Source organism: Nilaparvata lugens, chromosome 11 (assembly GCF_014356525.2).
Source record: "Nilaparvata lugens isolate BPH chromosome 11, ASM1435652v1, whole genome shotgun sequence".
NCBI classification, from domain to species: Eukaryota; Metazoa; Arthropoda; class Insecta; order Hemiptera; family Delphacidae; genus Nilaparvata; species Nilaparvata lugens.
In genome coordinates, this window is record NC_052514.1 from 15,063,499 (window position 1) to 15,085,343 (window position 21,845).

General features: G+C 32.2%; 1 protein-coding gene across 12 annotated transcripts in view; it reads right to left on the reverse strand.

The window, feature by feature from the left end:
- The window catches only part of LOC111056297 (4-coumarate--CoA ligase 1), a 40,229-nt gene that overhangs the window by 9,958 nt on the left and 8,426 nt on the right, over positions 1-21,845 (reverse strand). For 4 of the 12 annotated variants that reach the window (XR_005572466.1, XM_039437656.1, XM_039437653.1 and 1 more), the window contains exons 2-6: positions 17,894-18,202; positions 15,566-15,773; positions 13,228-13,620; positions 11,489-11,646; positions 2,952-3,129 (exon numbers count right to left, since the gene is read on the reverse strand). Coding sequence is in view for 10 of the 12 variants with exons in the window: in XM_039437656.1 (XP_039293590.1) it covers positions 2,952-3,129; positions 11,489-11,646; positions 13,228-13,620; positions 15,566-15,773; positions 17,894-18,199 (1,243 nt within the window). In the remaining 2 variants the exon portion in view is untranslated. Of the gene's footprint in view, positions 1-426; positions 602-2,951; positions 3,130-6,338; positions 6,514-9,795; positions 9,971-11,488; positions 11,647-13,227; positions 13,621-15,565; positions 15,774-17,893; positions 18,203-21,845 lie in introns of all 12 variants that reach the window. The other 8 variants (XR_005572467.1, XM_039437659.1, XM_039437657.1 and 5 more) reach the window with 3 other exon arrangements.

The window sequence follows — 21,845 nt, forward strand, 5'->3', positions numbered from 1 at the left end:
TCATTCGTTCCTTTATTGATTCAATGATACACAATTATTTTTAAAAATATTATCAGGCCTATTGTTCCAATTCTCAGTGAATTATACGTCAGAAACACATTTTTTAAAGTTACAGCATATTTCAAGTGATGCCTTACAGCATGATGATATAATATTTTGAGTTGTTATTGATCTAGTAAGATCCTAAAAACATACAATACCAATTTCTCGCAACACATTTCAACTACAAACATATAAATTTCAGGTTTCAATTTCAACTACAAACATACTACAACTACAAATTTCAGGCATTTTGAGTTATTATTCTTCTAATCGTTTAGAACAAAGTAGAAAACACTTTTTGATATTCTTCTAGACCCCAGTAGTACACAACAGAGTAGATAACACTTTTTCCAGTCACATTGCATTCGAGGAGTGATTGATTACCTTGCATGAAGATACAAGATTCGGGCATTTTGTGCAAGGTCCTGGTGACATCCGATGCACCAATGGGAGCGGCTCCACTAGCTAGGAAGCGCATGTGCTCCAATTGTTTTTTAGTAACAGCTGGGTGCGCGGTCATGAATAGCATTATAGGTGGTACAATGTACATTATTGTGCTCTGTTAACAATCGAGAACACCTGGTCAACTTTCGATTCGAGAGAAGTTTGAGTTTAGGAAAAGTTTCGAAAACACTGATTCCTATAAATAAATAATATCAGAATGCGGAATGCAATTAGATTTATTCATTTCTTCATATTAACAGGAGTTCGATGTACATTATTATGTTCTGTTAACAATGGAGAACAGACAGATAGTGAAATTTTGGTTCAAGAAATGTTTAGGAAAATTTTGAAAACACTGATTCTTTCTGAACGTGTTTATCAGAATGAGAAATTACATCAGATTTATCTATTTCTTCATAAATTCAAAGTAAAAAGCAGCTCAAACATTAATTGGAAGGCTATAGATATTTAGAATAAGGACAAATTTCTTCATCATGAACAGTGGATTACATTGTTCATTTTTGGGACACATTTCCAAGACAATAAAGTACAATCAGACGATTTTTGCTGAAATGAGTGTGTAACTGAAGAATGTTGAAGTGACACATAACCTAGCTACATTTGGACTGTTGTATAAATTGGAATTGGAACCGTTTTGGGCGTAAGCCTGTGGTACTTTTCTGTAAGTTGTGTGATTCTAAATGATTAAATAAATAAATAAATGAGAGATAGTTTACATTTTTAGAAATAGTAAACAAATTAGTATTTATTTCTTTTGAATCCATTTGCATTCTCTGGTATATATTTTAGCTTCTTGATTGGAGCACTTTGTCCTTTCAACATCCTGGAATACATCTGTACAAGGTTTGATTCAAGAAATATATTTTTGTTCTCATAAAGAAATATATACTTCTTCGTTTGTTTCGATAATATATATATTTTTTTTTTGCTGAGGATAATTAATTATTGTGAATAATGAACTAGAATAACCGATGAGTGGTTAGAAAAATCACTATTAAATGATTGAATAAGTGAACATTATTTACTTCGATTCACTTGTTTCAGACTAGAGCTGGATGGGTTTGAACTGCAGGTGCAAGAGTCTAGAGCACTATTAATAGACGATAAAAATTCAACAAAATTTGAACCCATGTTGAAACCAATATTATTAACACCTAGCTTGAAGATCCCCAATGAGATCACTTCATGCACAATATGAAAATTGAAAACACAAATAAAAATTTTCGTCAATTCTTAGATGTTTTCGACTTTAAACCAAGTGAGCATTCAGTAGAAACTTCAACTTTGAAAGTATATCAGTAAGATTGAGATGTAATTTGAAATGTTTCCCATGAAATCTGATTATGAATGACATTTCAATTGGATCGAGTGTTCATGAACACAGAATAAAAAGCAGTGTGAAAAAGATTAATATTCGAAAACAAGGCATGAGCGGGAGGGCCAGAATAGAAGGAATAGTCAATTACATATTATTTTGTATTGTGCCTTGAATTTTATAGAATGGTTTATTCCAGTTCGCACCACCAAAAATGTCAAGTCATCCACTATGATCTAATCTAAGAAGACGAGAGATTTAATTATTTAAAAGTGTTCATCTTCACTCACTCCCCTATTCTACAAAATTCGTTTTAATTTTAGATTTCATGACAAACTGTACGGTTTTATGATTCGTTGACTCTTGCCTATTGTAGACAATGACATCTTGATGAAGGTTTACTAGGTACGGATGTTTCAGCAGTATTATGAGCTATGGCATAACAGTGTGGGGTGGAAGCACACTGGCCAAAAGAATTTTTCTATTTTTTTTTTGGTACTGCAAATTTTCAGAGAATTCACTGACATTACCATTCATAGAAATCATTGTGGATGAGTTCTTATGATTGTTTATGGTGAAGAATAAAAAAAACTTCATTAGTTTCTGCTAGTTCAATTTTGCTGTTATTATATTCCGTCCTTTTTAATTGTGTGGTATTTTCAATAATGAATTACACTATATTGAACTGATATAATGTTCCAATTAGGAAATATTGTGTATTTATGCATACTCAACAAATAATTGGCTTACCAAACATAGTTTGTCAACAAAATATACAAACTAACATCATTTTTCTGAAATAAGTTACAGTTTATTGAATGTAAACGATTGATTCATCAATCGTATTATAACACCATTTTTCTGAAATAAGTTACAGTTTATTGAATGTAAAAGATTCACCAATCGTATTCGTATTCATCAATTTATTTTTGATAGCAACATTCGATGAAATATTTTAGAAAGTGAATTCCATATTTATCCCGTTCTAAAATCTATATAGGTTGAAAAATTCTAAATGAAAGCTACTGAAGCCACAGATACCAAGTTATGTGCCACTGAAAGCCAAGTGCAAATATTCTCGACAACAAGCTGATGTGTGTTTGTGAAACCGTAATATTGCAATCAGTACCTTGCATAAAATAGGCCGATTTCGGAATTTTTGAGACGAACATATCAATAATTTTAGAACTGCTGAGTGGTGCTGCTCCGCTCCCCGAGAATCTGACACGCTCGAGATGATTTACACTAATCTTATCATTTAGTGCAATAAACTGTGCAATCGGTGGCACAAGCATCAGAAGTGTGCACTGTTCAAACACATATAATCATATTTACATGTTATATTTTACATATATGTAATATTAGTTGAAGATTTATAATAAATTTACAACTGAAAATCTGGAATTCAAGAAATTTGTGCAATAAACATAAAAAGTATTTACTAGAAACTGAACTCTACCTTCACTAATAGGTTGAATTAAACCATCGATATTTCCGTTGATAAGGAGAATAATGGGGATTACATGGAAAGTAAAATATACGTTCCATTCTTATAATATGGGCCTTTATTGAATCTTTTTGCCATTCAATTCATTCCTCCCATCAATTGAGACTACGTATCTACAATATTTGAGATATTTTGAGTCTCACATTTCTCAGAGAACAGGAAGAGATGGGATGATAATAATGTCCAATGTCTTTGTTTTGACTATGTTTGTTCATTCAATCCGTAATGGATATTATTTATTTTAGGCCTGCAATTTATTTGTACAATTAGGGATAATATAGCATTGTAGTGACGACTAAATATCTTTAGTATTTTAAATAATGATAGATGTATTTGCTATTTTTTCTAAAAAATGTATTGGTTCAATTAAGCTGTGAGTTGTATTGAGTAATTTCTCAGTAAAAATGATCAGGATTTTGTTTCAGCACAGTGCTACCAATGCATTACCTTCATAAGTTTACTTTATATAGTAAACTTTATTATACCTGTTAAGGTCGCACTAGAGCCGATTAATAAGCTTTTAGAAGAAGATCCTTCACTAACCTAACAACACACACACATTTTCCTGTTGTTGAGTGTTAAAAACTTCGAATTGCTCCTTTTTCACTCTATCTTCAGCAGAATTATACTGTAACAACGAGTCCAAAGAGAAATAATTTGAACTAAAGCACAGAATAAAACAATCTTCAATCAAAACGTATATGTTTCCTTTGACTAAAGGTACTGTGAATAATGTTTCAAGTTGATATTCAAAATATTTACTTATTGTACTCTGAAATATAGTTTAGAAATGTGTGAGTAGCTCCAGTTATTTAATACCGTAATATGTTAATATTTTATTTCTATTGGGATATGTAACAGAATATTTTTCGCAATTTTCCATGTCTGTGAATGATGACTTTACCAATGTGTTTTCAAAGTTTTTGTTCCTATTGTTATTAGTTGTAATCTTAAATGCGTAATATCAAAACCGAATGTCAAACAATCACACAAGTCAAGCGCACGAGTACACCTGCTACAAGGTTCTATTTAAGTGATCATATCACTTTAAGTATATCATACAAATTTTTAATGATTGAACATTTCATTATTGCATTTACCGCTAGACGGACTGTAATAGAATGATTATGATCTGTCCCAACAGTTTCGCTCATGTCTTAAAGTAGCAATTCAATATAAATAATTATTTGTCTTTGTGTATTGATGTATTTTATTCTGTGGACTGTAGAGGAGTTCAAAAAGAGCCAATACTTATATTGCAACTAATGTAGCTCCTAATGTACCGTACTACTTTTAACTCCTATAATGTATTGTACTAGCATTTTTAATAAGACAAAATTCATGAAACAAAATACGACAAATATTCTTTCAAAAACTACGAATTACTCGAGTGAAGCATCAAAAATACGCCAATTTCCAACAGAAAGGCAAGATACAAAAATGTAGTGCTGAGCGTAAGCGACCTAGTGAACTAGGTAAGAATTTGAAACCATCACCTTGCATGAATAAGCCAGATTTCGGGATTTTCTTGACGAATTTATCAAGAATTCCACAACTTGCTAGTGGAGCCGCTCCACTGAACGCGAACCTCACACTGTCAACATACTCTACAGTGATTTCATCATGTAATGCAACAAAGTGCACCATTGGAGGCACTAGGTACAGTATCGTGCACTGTTAAAACACAAACACTTATATTCACATCAGGGATTCATAATGTCTAAGTTTTATTTTACACTGTCCTTATGTTTGTGCTGCAAGCATTATTGTGCCCTGTTTAAAATGTTACAATCATGTATAATTTTGACGAAATACGCTTAAATCAATCCAATTCAGAATACTTTATCTTGGAATGTGTCATAGGATGTGACTGTGACTGAATTTGGAAGAAAAATAACACAAGGATTGCATTATTATTATTACATCAGTATCATTTATATCGTAAATATATAAATAAAATACTTGCTTACTACAAATCCCGCAAACAAGGGACCTTACGCGGTCCCTAGACGGTCAACAGCTTACACTTTTATGACGTGTTTCTTCCAGTTGTGTGGCCTGGTAGATACTAATATTTAAAAATAATATTGAATGTCTAGGAACCGCTTTAGTAGCATCACGGTGTTCTTCAGCCAAAACAAAAAATTGTTCTTGAAAAGCTCCCGTAGTCAAAAGATTTTGTAAGTTTTTACGTAATATACATTTGTAAATTTTTCATAGGTCCTGAATGGATCAACTTGAATAAGTAAGACTTATTGTGATGACGTATTTGCCAATTAATCCAATAAAACTAGTAAAAATTTGAGTTTTCGTCTGCATTAGTTATTGATACATTTTAAAAGAATATGCTGAAAACGTTAAATTTCATTAGAGTGAGATGTTTAGTAATTTAATAGTCAAAAATACATACAGAGTTCAGAGATTAAATGAATTTCATATTGGAAAGTTTTTGAATTTATTTAAATATTTTGCATTGTGAAATATTTTGACAATCACTGTACTTTTTTCACAAAATGATTTTTATTTGACAAATTTGAAAGAAGTTTAGTGATTTGAATTTGAATTTGTTGAACTGTATTGATGTCACTTTTTCGCGAGAGACTCTGTTTATTGATCCCACAAAACTAATCTAATTTCACCACACAGAAAACAGCGGAGTATTTCAGCAAATTATTTTAGACATTTTTATAAGCAAAACACATTCAGGGTCAATTCACCTTGCAGAAAGATAACTATCTTTTTGCAAAAAATATTACTATGTGATATGAAAATAGTGAACATTTAAATGCACATTCAAGGAAAATTCACCTAGCAAATAAAGCACAATTCCAGTAAACATTGAGAGTAATTACACCTTACAGGAAATAAAGACACAATCTTCTAGCACACATTCTGAGTTATTATCTCATCTGGCAGGACATTTTCACGGCATTCTCTGACGTTTATCAACACCTGTGTTTTGGGAGACTTGCAAACCATATAGATCACACAGTGAACGTAATATTGTACCTTGCATGAAGATAAAAGACTTGGGCATTTTTTGGAAGCACCGTTCAATGTCTGAAGCTCCAGCCGGCGCGGCTCCGCTTGTGATAATGCGCATGTGCTGAACATGCTGCTCTGTTATGCCAGGGTGAGCCGCCAGAAATAGCACTATGGGAGGCACTATATATAATACTGAGCTCTGTCAACAAACGGTGCTTTCGCGTTATACAGGGTTTCAATTTTTAACAAAATTTCAATACAGTGATGAAAATTAATCACCACTCGAAAAGGACCATTGAAAATTATTATAACAGCGTGTTATAATATATTTAAAAAAGTTCAAAATGCTATAACAAATTTTCACATGTTGATAATGGATAAAATACATGGGACAGGAAATGAAACAGTAGCTTTAATAATAGAAACTTATTAATAATATTATGATGAAATGGTGATTTTTTAAAAATGAACATTTTTTGCAAAGGATGATTCCCACATGGGCTTGTGCGTGAGTAATGAGACGGATGATGATGATGATGAGAGATGAGTGGGCCTACAGCTTCAAGTGGGTACCGAACAACAATAACTTTATTTTAAATTAATACATTTTTGAATTGTGAGATTTGAGTAAAATAGGTATGGATGTAGGTAAAAAAATTAATTGATTTCCAAATAAATATAATGAAATCAACATAGATACTTTCCTTTGCTGAATAAAATTATAAGTGAAAAAATCTAGTGGGAACGGAATAGAATGTACCAGAATACACAATGATCATTTTGGAGAAATGAAGTTATGTTGGAAATGAGAGAAGAATACATTTGAAAGTTGAAGAGTAGTACTACTATTATGCTGGGAATCATATTGATGATCGATTCAAGTATGAGTGTCAGAGAACCTAAGAAGAATCTTGGAATAGTAGTCCTACTACTATTACTAGACTTTGTAAGCCTAAATGTTTATGATTTGTAAATAGAACATTATTTGATTTGACTGTTCACATATTATGGTGTTATTCGCGTAAGTTTTCCCCAAACATTTGACAAGCATATATTAGAATCGAACTGTATTATTTTCAAGTTTTGTGACCTTAGATAGCAAAGGATTATGGTAATAAGTAATTGAACAGTTTCAATTTGGAATTGGAACATTTTCAATTTCATAACATGCTATCATTGATATTGTAAGCTGATAACTAGTGGGATTCTATCATTATCATGGACTGACTATGCACAAGTCAGGCATTCTCCAACAATAAATTAAACAGAAATTCTCATTGTTGGTATATTTAACACATGAAATAGGAGGGACACACTAAACAATATTACTAGTTTTATTTTATAGTAATGCACCTGATAGAGAGATTTCTTTCAACTGAGAGAAAGAGAGAGTCGATCAACGACTACCAGGACCAGGAGGAAAAGGATTGACGTCTGGACAAAACATTCATGATAAAACATAAATCCTTTGATTAGCATTAAAGCTTGATTGAGAACTAGAACCGGATAAATCAAATCGCGCTTGAATTATTTTAGGAATTGGAAGCTAAACTGCCCTTTCAAACTATCAAGTATAGAAAAACTTAAAGAAAATACAATAATTGTATAAATTATATTATTTAAGATCATTACATGAACTGTGAAATCTTTGTGAAAATATTAGGAGACTCAAGAACAGCCTTATTTTTAGCATAGTTGTCAACGATCACAGTTTCACATTATCAGAATAATGATTCAAATTTAAATTGAAATATGAAAATGATGAGCCTCAGGAGAGCTTGATTCAACTTGGAGGTGGAGACCTGGGAAAACTGACATACTTTAATACCTGAGCTTCCTTACTCACTGTAGCCTAATTCAAACTGAAGAGTTTCAAAAATTTTATCAAATTTGAGATTATTACTTTTGAGTGTTACTTTTTCCAGTAGAGCCAAAATGTTATTCTTACTTTGCTTAAAGGTGCGTACAGACTTTCGCTCTGCTCCGCAACCGAACGTCACTCGAGCAGAGCGATTGATGATCGACCGGGGAGCAAGAGTGGAACGCGAGAAGGGCTAACATCTCCTGTAATGTTCATGATCGGTGCGAGTGCAGAGCGATGGCGGAACGAGGGCGGAGCGTGCGCGGAGCGAGTTGGAGGCGCGTATATCTGTACGCAGCTTAATATCATCACATGATCTTGTTAATTATATTTTACTGTATACTTCTAAGATTTTGTACTTTTGTTAACTTTATTATTGTTATTATTTTGTGATTGATTAATAAATGTCTGTAAAATTATGTGGCAAAATAAAAATTTCAATTCAAATAAGAGTACCGTCTAAAATTGCATCAACTTCATTTTCTAAATAAGTGAAATGACTTCATATCTTAAATGAATGAAATGACTTCATTTCTCAAATGAGTGAAACGAGTTCGTTCCAATGATTCAAGTGGGAATCAACTTGGCCCATGATATTATGAAGTTGGCAATGGGAAAATAATTGGGAAACATGGTTTGATGAATAATCTTAGGAATCATTCAACCGTGTTAAATGAAATTAATAGTTCAATGATTGGTCACACCATCATTCTATCAGCCGGTTCATTCAGTTATTGATTGTATAAATTAATGAGTTGATAAGAATGAGCCAGCCATTATTAAAAAGAGACTGATTAACGAAAAAATGAACGATTAAGTATTTACTCCAAAACATCATTCGATTATGATAATGGGGAGTGATCTGAAAAGAATCAAGCCCAATTTCCGAAGCCCACTGTGATTGGATTTGGAGGGACAAATAAATAATATTAAACCACATTAGGATAATATTTGAAAATACAGGTTTTATCAAATTGAGACAAAAATTAATTTGAGCATAGATGAGAGAATATTCCAATATTTATGAGGGCTTTCTACAATCTATCTGTATCATGGGTACTTGGTTTAGTAGATGGGAGAAGATTCAATATTCCAAAATTGCCCATAGCACATTTCGTGATTTTTAAAAGGAATGAATGATGACTATAGATCTATTATTAAATTCCAAATTTTAAAAATTCTTTGAAAAACATTTAATTGATACTAAGATACACCAAAAATTTGTTATTAATGTTGGACACCAATGTTCAAGATTGGGTTGAAACACACATTGGCTTGACAATGAATATATTTACAAAATCCCTGTAACTCAATGTAAATTAAATGCAAGACACAGAATAGATCAGGTCAAAATGTGAAGAAAAATCTATCAAAACTACTAAAAGATGCACAAAGGGTTTGGGAGAGAGGGAAGTGGTGCATAGACTACCATTCATCAAATCTAATCACAAACAAAAACCTCCAACACAAGCACACACCAATGCATTTCCACTAACAGGATCAAAAGTCAATGACAAGAAGCAAACTTTCCATTGAGAGGTTAGAAATGAAAAAGCAGGGGGCAACTGATAAGTAGCGAAATAAAATGAATCCATTCGGCTCAGTACATTTGAAACATACCTTGTACGAAAGCGACATCTTTGGGGAAATACTTCATGAACTTAATAGTGTCGGAATCTCCCAACGGAGCTGCGGCCGACTGAGCTATACGCAAACGTTCGAACATCTTATGGTTGAGACCTCTGTGTTGTCCCAGAAATATGATAAGAGGGGGAACGACATACAAAATTGACGTCTGCCAACAGACAGCAACATAAACATCACAAATATTAAAAGAACTGCTCAAATATTCACTAAAAATATTCTAAAATCGTAGGAATTCAGTGAATAATGAATGTAATGGACAGGAATTTTGTAGAAACAATGATTGATTTGACAAATACCTTATAATTTGGGACTCAATGTTTACTGTGCCGTATAACCATGATTTACACCATTATTGTATCAATGGACAATAGATTTATTTCGAAATTGGTGTATGGGTTTATGAAAAGCTGTTCACAGTAATTACAAACTAAAGGCCAAGATTTGAGCTGAGAAGTGAAGTAAGACATTATCCATCAATGTTAGTTATCAATAAGCGTATTTTCACGGGTTCATTTTATAAAAATTAACTTTTGGTGATATTGAAGATATTGAATTTGAGAAATATCGCATTAAAAGTTACGAAATACTTGTTAGAGTATCTCCATTAATTGTAGAGATCTGTTTTTGTTTCGGAATTTGTAATTATTGTAATGGAATAGATGAGAATATTGCACTACTTATAAAGGAAAAGGCTTGAAAGTTTTTGAAGAAACTTAATGAGTATCAAGAAATTATGATAAAATTATAGGACATTTGAAAACTATTACTATTATTACTAGGACACACTTATTTTCTAGTGTGAAATTGAAATAAAATCTTTGATAACCTACTTTGGTTTTAATCGTTTGAATAGCATCCTGGTAGGAAGAAAGCCGAGAAAGCCTTAATTATTTTGGTGAATGAATAAATATAAATATAAATACTGTTACATAGCTTCCATAATTTTCGTCTCTAAGATAATTATATTGAAATCTGACATTATTTGGGATAATTTAATCGAGGAGAAGCGTTTGAAAATAATGAATATATAAATCTATTATCACACATAACTGATTAGCCTGAACATACTAATTTGGAAGTCAGATTCAAAGGTTGTTGATAACGTTTTCTCATCAACATTGTAGTTTCCATTGTTCAAAAACTGGCAATCATCACATTTAATTTTTATTAGTTATTGAATACTCCGATTCAAGAAAGCTCTAAGTTATAGGTGTTACTTTTAAAAAGGAACACTATTTTATGAATAACTAATATCCAATTATATTGCTCTAAATTACATTGATTTATCAATTTTATATGATTATTCATTTTGTGATGTATTTTTGAGGGTTAATCAATAGTTTAAAAATAAATTGAATAGTAATCTTTTGATTTGATTTTTACATTTGATATTACAAATAGAAGGAAAATTGTACTAGTTACTTCCTATTAAATATCAACTTATATCCAGTTTCGTTTATTATGTGAACTACTGAATTAGCTGAGTTTATATCTATCTAGCTCCTCGTTTGAAAAAGTGAAATTGAATGAAATACTGTTTCAATTGAAATAAAGCAGCTCTGTATAAAAAATTGAATGAATGAACCGAACTATCAATATTATAATGCTATTTGAATTGAAGAACGAACTACGAATGTGTGGAATATTATGATGAATTAATACTCACTTTTTGGGTTTCCAGAACTTTGATGAATGAGTTTGGCTCAAATCTAGGTAAGGTGACGAGTTTTCCTCCATGTCTCAGTGATGACATCATAATTATAACGAAGCCGTAAATATGGAAGAAAGGAAGGATAGCTGGTAATACGTCCTGATGAACATTGCCTGTATAGAAAAGAAAATATTAGATAATAAAGTAGTTAAATAGGCCTATAGTGATGTTTATATAAACATATAACAGAAGTGTACTAGTAATTTTCTTCAATAAATTAGAGGAAAACTTTATACAACAGGATGAAAAAGACAAGACAGAAATGAAATACGCTCAACTATAAAGTCATCAACTAATAATTAATAATATGTATCATTCATTGTATGGAGTTGATAGTATTTTGTAATGTCAAGGTTGAATAATTCTGTGATCAGTGAACTCTTAGCCCTAATTCCACTAAATAAGTATATTTTTTCAGAAGTTAGATGAGCAAACCTGACTTTCAGTTAATAAAATCGAAGTATTGAATAACACCCAATAATTGATGTATATTTATATTATTTTATTCCACTGTCTCTAAATTGTTCCAAAGGTTTCAACATTGTTTATCAACAGATTTAAGATGTTGATTGATTTTAGGAGAATAACAGAGAAAACTTGAAGACACCAATTGTTTGGCGAATAAGTATGCAGATATAAGAAAATTGCACTTTTGTGGATGGTACCGTTACTTTTTTAAATTTAATGAAAGAGAATACTGAGAATACATAAGATACTCACCTTCAACAGGCTATGCTATCAATTAGAATATTCATGTATATAACCCTAGACCCTAGGTAATATCATAGAGAAACAATAGCATAATTAGATATCCCATGGTATAGGGCGTCTATGTCGTAACTTTCACTGTTATCTCAAGCTGATAGTCCTCGTAGTTCTTTCCCGTGAAACTTTATGACGCTGGTAGTCTCTCATATTCTGCCGTTCATACACTCTTACCCGGTCAAAACAGTAAAAATCGACAATAATCGACAGTAATCGGCTTGAGATAACAGTAGAAGTTGCGACATAATCGCCCTATCCCATGGGATATCTACTTACGCTATTGTTTCGCTATGGTAATATACATCTTCATGATGTAATTACCTAGGTAATGTCATAGAGAAAGGATAGCATAAGAAAATAACCCATGGTGTAGGGCGTTAATGTACCAATTTTCAATGTTATCTCCAGCCGATAGTCCTAGTAGTTATTTTTTCATTAAGCTATGTGAGGCTGGTAGTCTCCCGTACTGTGCGGTTCTTACACTCTTACCCCAACAAAGCAGTATATAATAGACAGTAGTCGACAGTCATCGGAATCAGTTAACAAAAAATCGGCTTGAAATTAGGAACAAAAACGTTCCATACCAAAGGATATCTTATGCTATTTTTTCTCTATGGTCATATACACCTTTAGTATGAATGAAAATATAAATCTTAGTACCCTTTTGAATTATTTTGTCACGACATGTTTCGGCTACTAATGCCATTTTAAAAATCGGCTTTCTAATCCATTTTAAAAATGACATTAGTAACCGAAATATGTCATGACAAAATAATTTAAAAGGGTACTGAGATTTATATTTTCATTTATATTAAAAATATCCCTAAAGAAAAAAGACCTTAAGTATGCTATATAAAGTGATATACAGGCATTATAAAAGCCTAGTCAATTTTTGAATTTGATTAGAATACATAGAATGAGGTACTCACCTTCAGGCTCCAGGATATGCTCAGTCTCTTTAGCGGCCATTTGCTGCAGATTGACAACCAAATTGAAGTGGCTGAGACACACGCCTTTCGGCAACCCTGTGGTTCCCGACGAATAGGGCAATGCAACCAAGTTCTGCTGCGTGATGTTATGCTTCCTGCACACCGACTCAATGCCAGTCGTGTCCAAATTGTTCTCGACCATTTCTCTGAACGACCACACTCCAGATGGCAGTGGCTGCGCAGCGCCAAGGAAATCGTTGATCGAGATCACACTGATCGGAGACCCGCCGTCAGACTCCAAGTTCGCTTTGGCCTTCAACACTTCGTCCAATTTGTCGGTGAAGGTTATGGCGCAGACTGATTTCGAATTGCGGAACTGGTGCGCTATCTCCTCTGCAAAACAGGAACAAATTCGAATACATGAAAATAGGATTGTTGTATTTTAGTGTTTGGCAGTTTTCCAATAAAAGCCTCGTCAAATCAACATTGTTTAGTAGGATCCCCAATCATTGCTTTATTTTGATCTCATATGAGTGAAAGTTGTTGTCATGAGATGAGAAAGACTGTTTTACCGCACAGATTGGAATAAGCGCCAAGCTCGGGGTTATCGCATTGAAACGGTGCCTAATTCTATTGACAAACTGTTATGAGCTAAAAAGCTACTTCCCAGTGGAACCAACCTAAAACTTTACGTCCACTAGTCTCTCATGAATAATCTCCTAAGTTTTCTTTTCTCTTTATAAATAGTCATTCGTCCCAACCACAAGACCAGGGTTTATGGCTAGTATGAGCATCATTTTCAGTAAAAAAACACATATTTTGTATTTCACTGTGCGATTTCTACATTACTTTTCCACTTCAATTAACTACAATCAGCTTCACTCTAAAATTCAATTTATAAGTATTGTTCTGAATCTATATTATGAATAAAACTATGAAATAAATATAGGGGTTCTGGTGCCATATCACAAGGTGTCAAATTATCTACATGCTGAGCTCAAAACTTTGTGAACTCAATCAAAAACTAATTAAAGATTATGATTGAAACTAACATATTTAACCAATATTTATTCCTATTCAAGAGTGGAACTTTCATTGAATTGTTAAGCCGTGTCCACACTGAACAAATGTTCGACAAACATGTTTGTTGAAAAAGTTTGGGCAAATCTTATTATGTTTGACAAACAATGTTTGGCCGTGGCCAGTGTGGACTCTTCACCAAACAAAATATTTGTGAGTGGGGAGAACAGGTTTCAAGTTTTACAGCTGTTTTACAGCTGTCAACGCTGAAAATTTTTGGAAAAACAGTAATTTTTTTGTTTGACAAACAATGATTGTCCAAACTTGTTAAAATGTTTGTCCCTGAGCTCCTCAACAAACAAGTTTGCCGAACAAGTATGTCGAACATTTGTTCAGTGTGGACACGGCTTTAGATTTTCAAATTATTATCTAGTATATTCCTTATCAAAAAATCTGGTGTGGTACACTCACACAACTTTCCTTGCTCATTGAACTGCAAGCCTCATTCTTAAACGAGAATAATTTTGGGGAATCATAATGAGAATTGGCGGCTACATAAATATTGTGAAATTTGATAATTTTTTTAAAGTCGTCAAAACAGCTTTTCTACTGATAAAATATCTCGACTATGTGTTCTTCTGAATAAACTGCTCTACCTACCTCATGCACGAGAAAGAGGTTAGAAAGTTCATTTCTCAAGGATGGGGTGGACCCCCTGGTTGTTTCTCAGGAAGGAGACTCATGCCAGTTCATAGAGCTGATAAATAACTATTACTGGGTATGAATTTGAAGAAAATCGTTAGAGCCTTTTTCAAGAAAACCGTGAAAAACATGTTTTTTTTAGTCATCATCCGCCATTTTTTTTTTATTGAATTTCTTATTGTCCGATCCTCATGGTATAAGGACCTTAAGTTTGAAATTTCAAGTCAATCGGTTAATTAGGAATGGAGTTATCGTGTTCACAGACATACACACACAATCATGTTTTTGGACACAGGGGACCTTGAAACGTTTAGAAAACTTGAAATTAGGGTACCTTAATTTTTTTGGAAAGCAATACTTTCCTTACCTATGGTAATAGGTCGAGGAAAGTAAAAAGGTAAGCAAAGAATAATATTATCTACAACAGAAAATTCTTCATAATGTTCTTGTTAATTGGCGTTGATGCAAACTTTTGTAGAAGTTCCCATCTTCAAATTAAGCTTGTCATTGATGCTCAATTTATGAGTTAAATAGTAAGATTCACTCCAAGCCTTATAGAAGAATAACTTGAATGCTTGCCATTGAAGTGAAATGCTGACAGTGTTGGATTACTGACCAGGCGTGTAGGCCGGATTGACAGTAGACACAGTGAGCCCCGCCTCAATGGCCCCCAGAGCTGCAATGGGGTAGTCGGGTGTATTGGGCAGAATGATGGCCACCACCTCACCTGGCTTCAGGCCAGACTTCAACAGCGCCGCAGCAAACTTCTTGCACAGCTCTCTCAGCTTTGAAAACGTGTACGAGCGGCCTGTCAACCCACACTCCTGAAACATTGTTTACATTCACGTCATTTATTTATTCATCTGATGTTATAAAAATAAATAAGAGTTAGTAACGGTCGCACAAAAGCCGGTTAAATTTTAATCACAATTAATTTCACGAGAAGCAGAGGTCTCAGATGTTTCTTTTCGAAAAGAAGGCTTCTCTGATTGGTTCTCGTGAAATGAATCATGATTAAAATTTAACCTGGGTTTTTGTGCAACCGGGCCTTAGGCTACATTATTTATCTTCGTTCAATCTACTGTTATACAGCGTACTATTTACTTATTATATTGATTATCTTCATTAATTAGGGTACAGTATCTATGCTAGGCAGAGCAGTTGTACTCAGATGTGAACTGTATATCCTAAGAATTTATTTAGGATACATCAAGATACCAATCAATATTATTTCTCATAAAAATTAAAAGATTTATTACTACTACAGGGTGAAACAGAATAACGGGAACTTTTAAAAACGGCATAGAACATTAGTGGAAAGCACAAACATAACAACATAAAGTAAAACTAGACTAACATATTAAGATTATATAATAATTATACACATGACACAGAATAACGGGAACATTTGAAAACGTCATAAAACATCAGTGGAAAGTGCAAAAATTATTTTATTCAAACTAATGTAAAGTTCAAGTCTTGTCATTTGGGAATTATTAATAACATCTATCACTTTTTGACAATCACTTCTTCAAGATGGCTTCCTCCTAAACAAATACATTCTTGAAATTTGTGTTGACGATTCCTCATTCATCGCTGCAACATCTGAATTTCCTGGTCCCATATCTATCCACCTGCGAATTTCAGTTTGCTATATCAACTCAAACGTTTCCACAACTAGACCAATAACTGTGGTTGAATCATAACAGACGATTCAAAACTAAATTAACAATATCCCAGCTGAAATGTTGCAGCAATCGTTCAGGAATCTCAACACAGATTTCAAAAGTGTATTCGTGCAGGAGGAAGCCATCTTGAAGAAATAATTGTCAAAAAGTGATAGATGTTATTAATAATTCTCAAATAGCAAGTCTTGAACTTTACATTAAATTGAATGAAATAATTTTTGCCCTTCCCACTGATGTTTTATGACGTTTTCAAATGTTCCCGTTATTCTGTGTCATCCTGTATATAATTATTATATAATCTTATTATGTTAGACTAGTTTTACTTAATGTTATGTTTTTGCTGCAAGCATTATTGTGCCCTGTTGAAAATGTTACAATTGGGTATTATTTTGTCGAAATAGAATTCAATTCAATTTACCTATTGCATTATTTATAGCTTTTCATGCAAATACTGTTCAACTGTTCATTATGAAACATGTTTTCAATGAGGGCGGGGTTTTCATCAGTGTTTTTGCTTTCCAGTGAAAAAGTATGAAGTGGAGTCAGCCCTTTATTTAGAACTATTTTGAAACATTGATGAAACTGAGTAATAATAGCGGGCACTCTTTATAATTTTATATGCATTAATGTTATATTAATGTTCTATTTTATTTACAAAGTAAATTTCAAGTGTTTGTTCAGGAAACAAGTTTTGTAGCTGACAATGGAAATGATAATGAATGCCATAAAATCTATAATATAATAACGGAAAGAATTGGCTTATAAACGAAGGGGATAGGAAAATTATGTTTGACGCATCATCACGTCTGAACTAGTCTACTCAACTGATTAACTTGAAACTCTGCTTATAGATTCTCAATTTACCTAAGATGGTTATTTCAATTCTTCAAGATTTCAGTAGGTCAAGTTCTCAGTTTGTCAAGTTTTTAATTGGACCTCTGCGGATCACGGGTTACCTGCTAGTATAACATAAGAAGATATCCCATGGTAAAAATTGTTTATATTCCAAATTTCACTGTTCAAAACTATTATTGTCGATTAATGTTGACTATTGCCGATTATTAGCCTACTGGTTTGACTGGGTGAAATTTGGAAGAGTGTATGAACGGCACAGTGAGAGAGACTACCAGCGTCACATAGCTTTACGAGAAAGAACTAAGTGGACACTCGGCTTGAACAAACAGTGAAATTTGGGACAAAAACGCCCCATACCATGGGACTTCTTCTGCTATCTGTTAAGATGGTAGATTACTTACAATGGCGATTTTATCAGCCCATTTCTCATAGTTTTCCCAAACAAATTCATGCAGCAGAGCGTCAGGAATAGGAACATCTTCGTAGGGAGAAGTGACGATATTTGTTGATTTGTAGCGAACTCCAGATCCATTGAAACTACTTTCTAGTGAGTGATTGAGCTTTTGAAGCGAAGCAAGCAGCTTAGCGTTTCGTAGCCTGAAATTCCTGTTCAGGGTCAGTTTTGAAAGGGTGGACAAATTCCTCGCGACATCTGGACTTGTCCTACATAAAGAGCTGACCACATGGAGTGCTTTTCGCGATAACATTTCCTGCAACAAGAAAAAAAACTATTTTTAACGTATGTAACACTATTGAATAAAAAGCTTATAAACACCTAATTTCATTTCATTAATTTATTGAATAAACCACTATAATCATAATATATATAGGCTGAGCCTGTACTATCTCTCTCCAAAAATTTTGATACAATATTAATGTTGTCCAAAAGTTAAGGTTATGTAATCAGACACTGCTTCGTCACTTGATTTTCGGTCTAGGAATGATTTGAAAATTTTAAATTTTGAAGGTTGACATAATACTCTAAATAAATTGAATGCGTACTTGTGAAAGTTTATAATAAATTGAGGTTTCAATATTGATGCCAGAATAAATCAACTAATGAATTTGAATGGATATGAACAATTTTAATGCGAATGCTGAACTTTATTATTGGAATGGAAACAAAACAAGGGATGTCTGGTTAAAGTACGCTTAGCAAGTTTTTTTACTTATTTATTTATTTATTTCATTGACAATCATAAATCATAATTATAATATATAATATTATGATTGGGAGAAGACAACAGGCATAGCCCAAAACTGTCTTCTCCCAAATTTTTACAAATAAAAGTTTCAAAAAGAATGAGGTTAAGATTTCACTTTTCACTTCAAAAAGTCTGATTTCCACTTCAAAACTAATAACTAAACTAAAAATTTCAAATTTTGATGATTAAAAACTAATTGAAAGCAAAAACATTTCACTCAAACATCTACAAATTGGAAATTTTTTCGTAATTTTGCAAAATGTTGAGCCAGAAAAGAAACACAACTTCACTATTAGCACAGTGAATAATGCTATGATCCATTTTAGTACAGAATTCCTAGATAGATAAAGAATACAACATATTATATTGAATGATCATACAAAAATAATGAATACCATATTACTGATAAGTACTATCAGTATTTCTACGAGAAATACTAGAGTTACAGAAATACTAGATGATTTTTAGATAGAAGAATAAAAAAGCATACATAGCAAACAAAAAAAAACCTCAAAAGACGAGAAATTAATTACAGTATTTTATGAGTAAAATTTTAGGAAAAACTAAACAGAAAAATGAGAAGCAATCACAAACAATAACAATATGAAAACATTTATTAGACATTAATACCAAACTAAATTAGATATAAATAGGAGAAGATTTATAAAATAGAGTTACAGTAACCTTTGAAATTAATAGAATAAGAATACAAATTATAATTATTTTAAATTAATTTTAAAGGGTACTATAATATAAATACAAGAAAGTAGCCTTGAATTCATACATTTCAAGAAGATAGGAGAAGATAATAATGTATGTGAAAATCATCAAACCATTTTTGGCGAGAGAGGAATATTTTTACACTGTGACATATGACAATGTGAACTTCTATCAAGAATAATATTTTTTATCATGGTTGATTACAACATTGAATAATACAACGTGACGTACAAAATGGAAATAGCAATGATAAAACGTCATACTGTAATTGATTGAATAATTTTTCACGCATTCGAATTATTATGTGAGTTTCACGCACAATTGTTTTTTGTTTGTTTCCATTAAAAAAATCTTTCCAAAAACGAGTGATAACCGTTTGTTTGTAATCTTAATGCGACTTCCAGCACCATTGATTAAACTTGGAGAAAACAAGAAACCAGTTTGTTAAAAATAGCAGACTAGTTTCCTCTAATAATCTTGATTTAGATATCCTTGTCAGTGTGGCAAGAGCCGCTTATTCAAAGTAATTTGTCTCCGACAAATCTAAAAAAATAGGAAATTGATTGGGTTGACCAAAAGTCATTCAGTCTAACTTGGAATTGTTTCCAGGTTATCGCTCTAGAAAGACCAGAACCGGAATAAAATATAAGGCAATAAAACAAAATGGATTGTTCATCATTACTATCCAATAACACATGCATGATCTTTTGACCCATGCTTATTCATGATCATCAAGCTTTAAATTATGTATCATCATTTTAGATAATCGGTTATAATTATGATAAAAGAAAATTGTTACATTATGAACTTTACTGAAATACTTTCATAAATGTATTGTTTCATGAAAAAGTGTTGTAGTAAAGATGAGTTTATGGTAGAAATATAAGTTAAAAAAGCTATAGGCTATCAACTTTAATAATTTTAGGTTTATTACTTCAAACATTTATCAGTAATTATTACTTGAAGAAAACGTAGTTTTTTTTCTGAAAATGATAACATTAGTCATTAGACTATGTTATGCATAGTGTTAACTTATCATTGAGTCATATATTTTCATCTTTGTTAGTAATAAAATTAAATTCTTAGTATACATGATTGAACGATTTCTATATAAAGAAACTGTATAAAGAAAACAAATTGAATTATTTCTTAACATCAACTGAAAAACTGATCAAATAACATTTTTGTTTCTCCTATAATCAGTCACAGTCCATTATTATAGTTAGCAGACTATTTATCCACTTAACAACTTGATTAATATTGAAAGAAAGATGGATAAACAAATTTAGATAAGATTATTTATTGAATTGTTGATATAGCTTTATCAAAATCAAAACTTGAAGATTGAAAACGCCTAGATTCAATTCAGGAATGCTGTTGAACAAAACAATTATTTTTTCTGTTCTAAACATGAAATTCAATCAATAAAATCTCAGAAAACAAGATATTAATGGGGAATTTTTGGAAGGAATAGTATTCTAATTTAAAAGCAAACAAGCTGTAGCTTAATAACATTTACAGATTAGATAAAAGGAGGCATTTACAATACTAGCTCAGAAAAGACGAGAGATTTCAAACAGTTCAAATAAGAATTTCGAATTTTTTATCTCACAGACTTGCAGTTGAATTTTCATTTTATTTCCTAAATTCTGAGTGTACGATCGATTTGAAGGGAAAATTAATATAATCAATGATTCAAACATTGTACAAACATCTATTCAAATAATAAATCGATTTTGTTTACTATTTTTAAATTTCTCTACTGCAGCGCCGAAAATGTCATCATTTAATGAAATAACTTTCACCTCTTCAACTAACAGAGTTGAAACTATGATCAGACGAACAGTGAGAATTATTATAATAATAGTTCTCCAATTCCCAATTAATAAAATAATAAGGTTTGAGTAAATGGTGAACTATTTGATATGAAAAAATAAGTATTTCAAGCCTGATAAAAACAGAATCTGGGCCACAACTTCATGTTATATCAGAACGAACGTTAAATTTTATTTTTTTCAGCAACTGGTAATACTCTGTAATATGAAGCATCAATGTAGTTACTCTATAAAAGTTATTAATATTAGAAATTACTGTTCTAGGCTCAACTGTCAAGCACTTTTTATAAATTGGATCACAATGGCAAAAAAAGATAGAGAGAGACTCTTCATCAAGAATTGACGAGTTATAATAAAAACCTCATGCTCCAACAGAAATTCAGTTGTCCATCTAAAAATGCCAGTTTCAAAGCACTTAATGCATCGCATGTCTATCATGCGTCTTCCTGAACTGATGACTGTAATTTTCCCATTCGCTTTTGTACACGAACCATTGTGAAAAAGCAAAGAGCTATAATTTCGCTGTCAAATGGTACATTGGAGTGATAGTGCAAAAATAATTATATTTTAAGTGGAAAGTGAAAAAAACGACA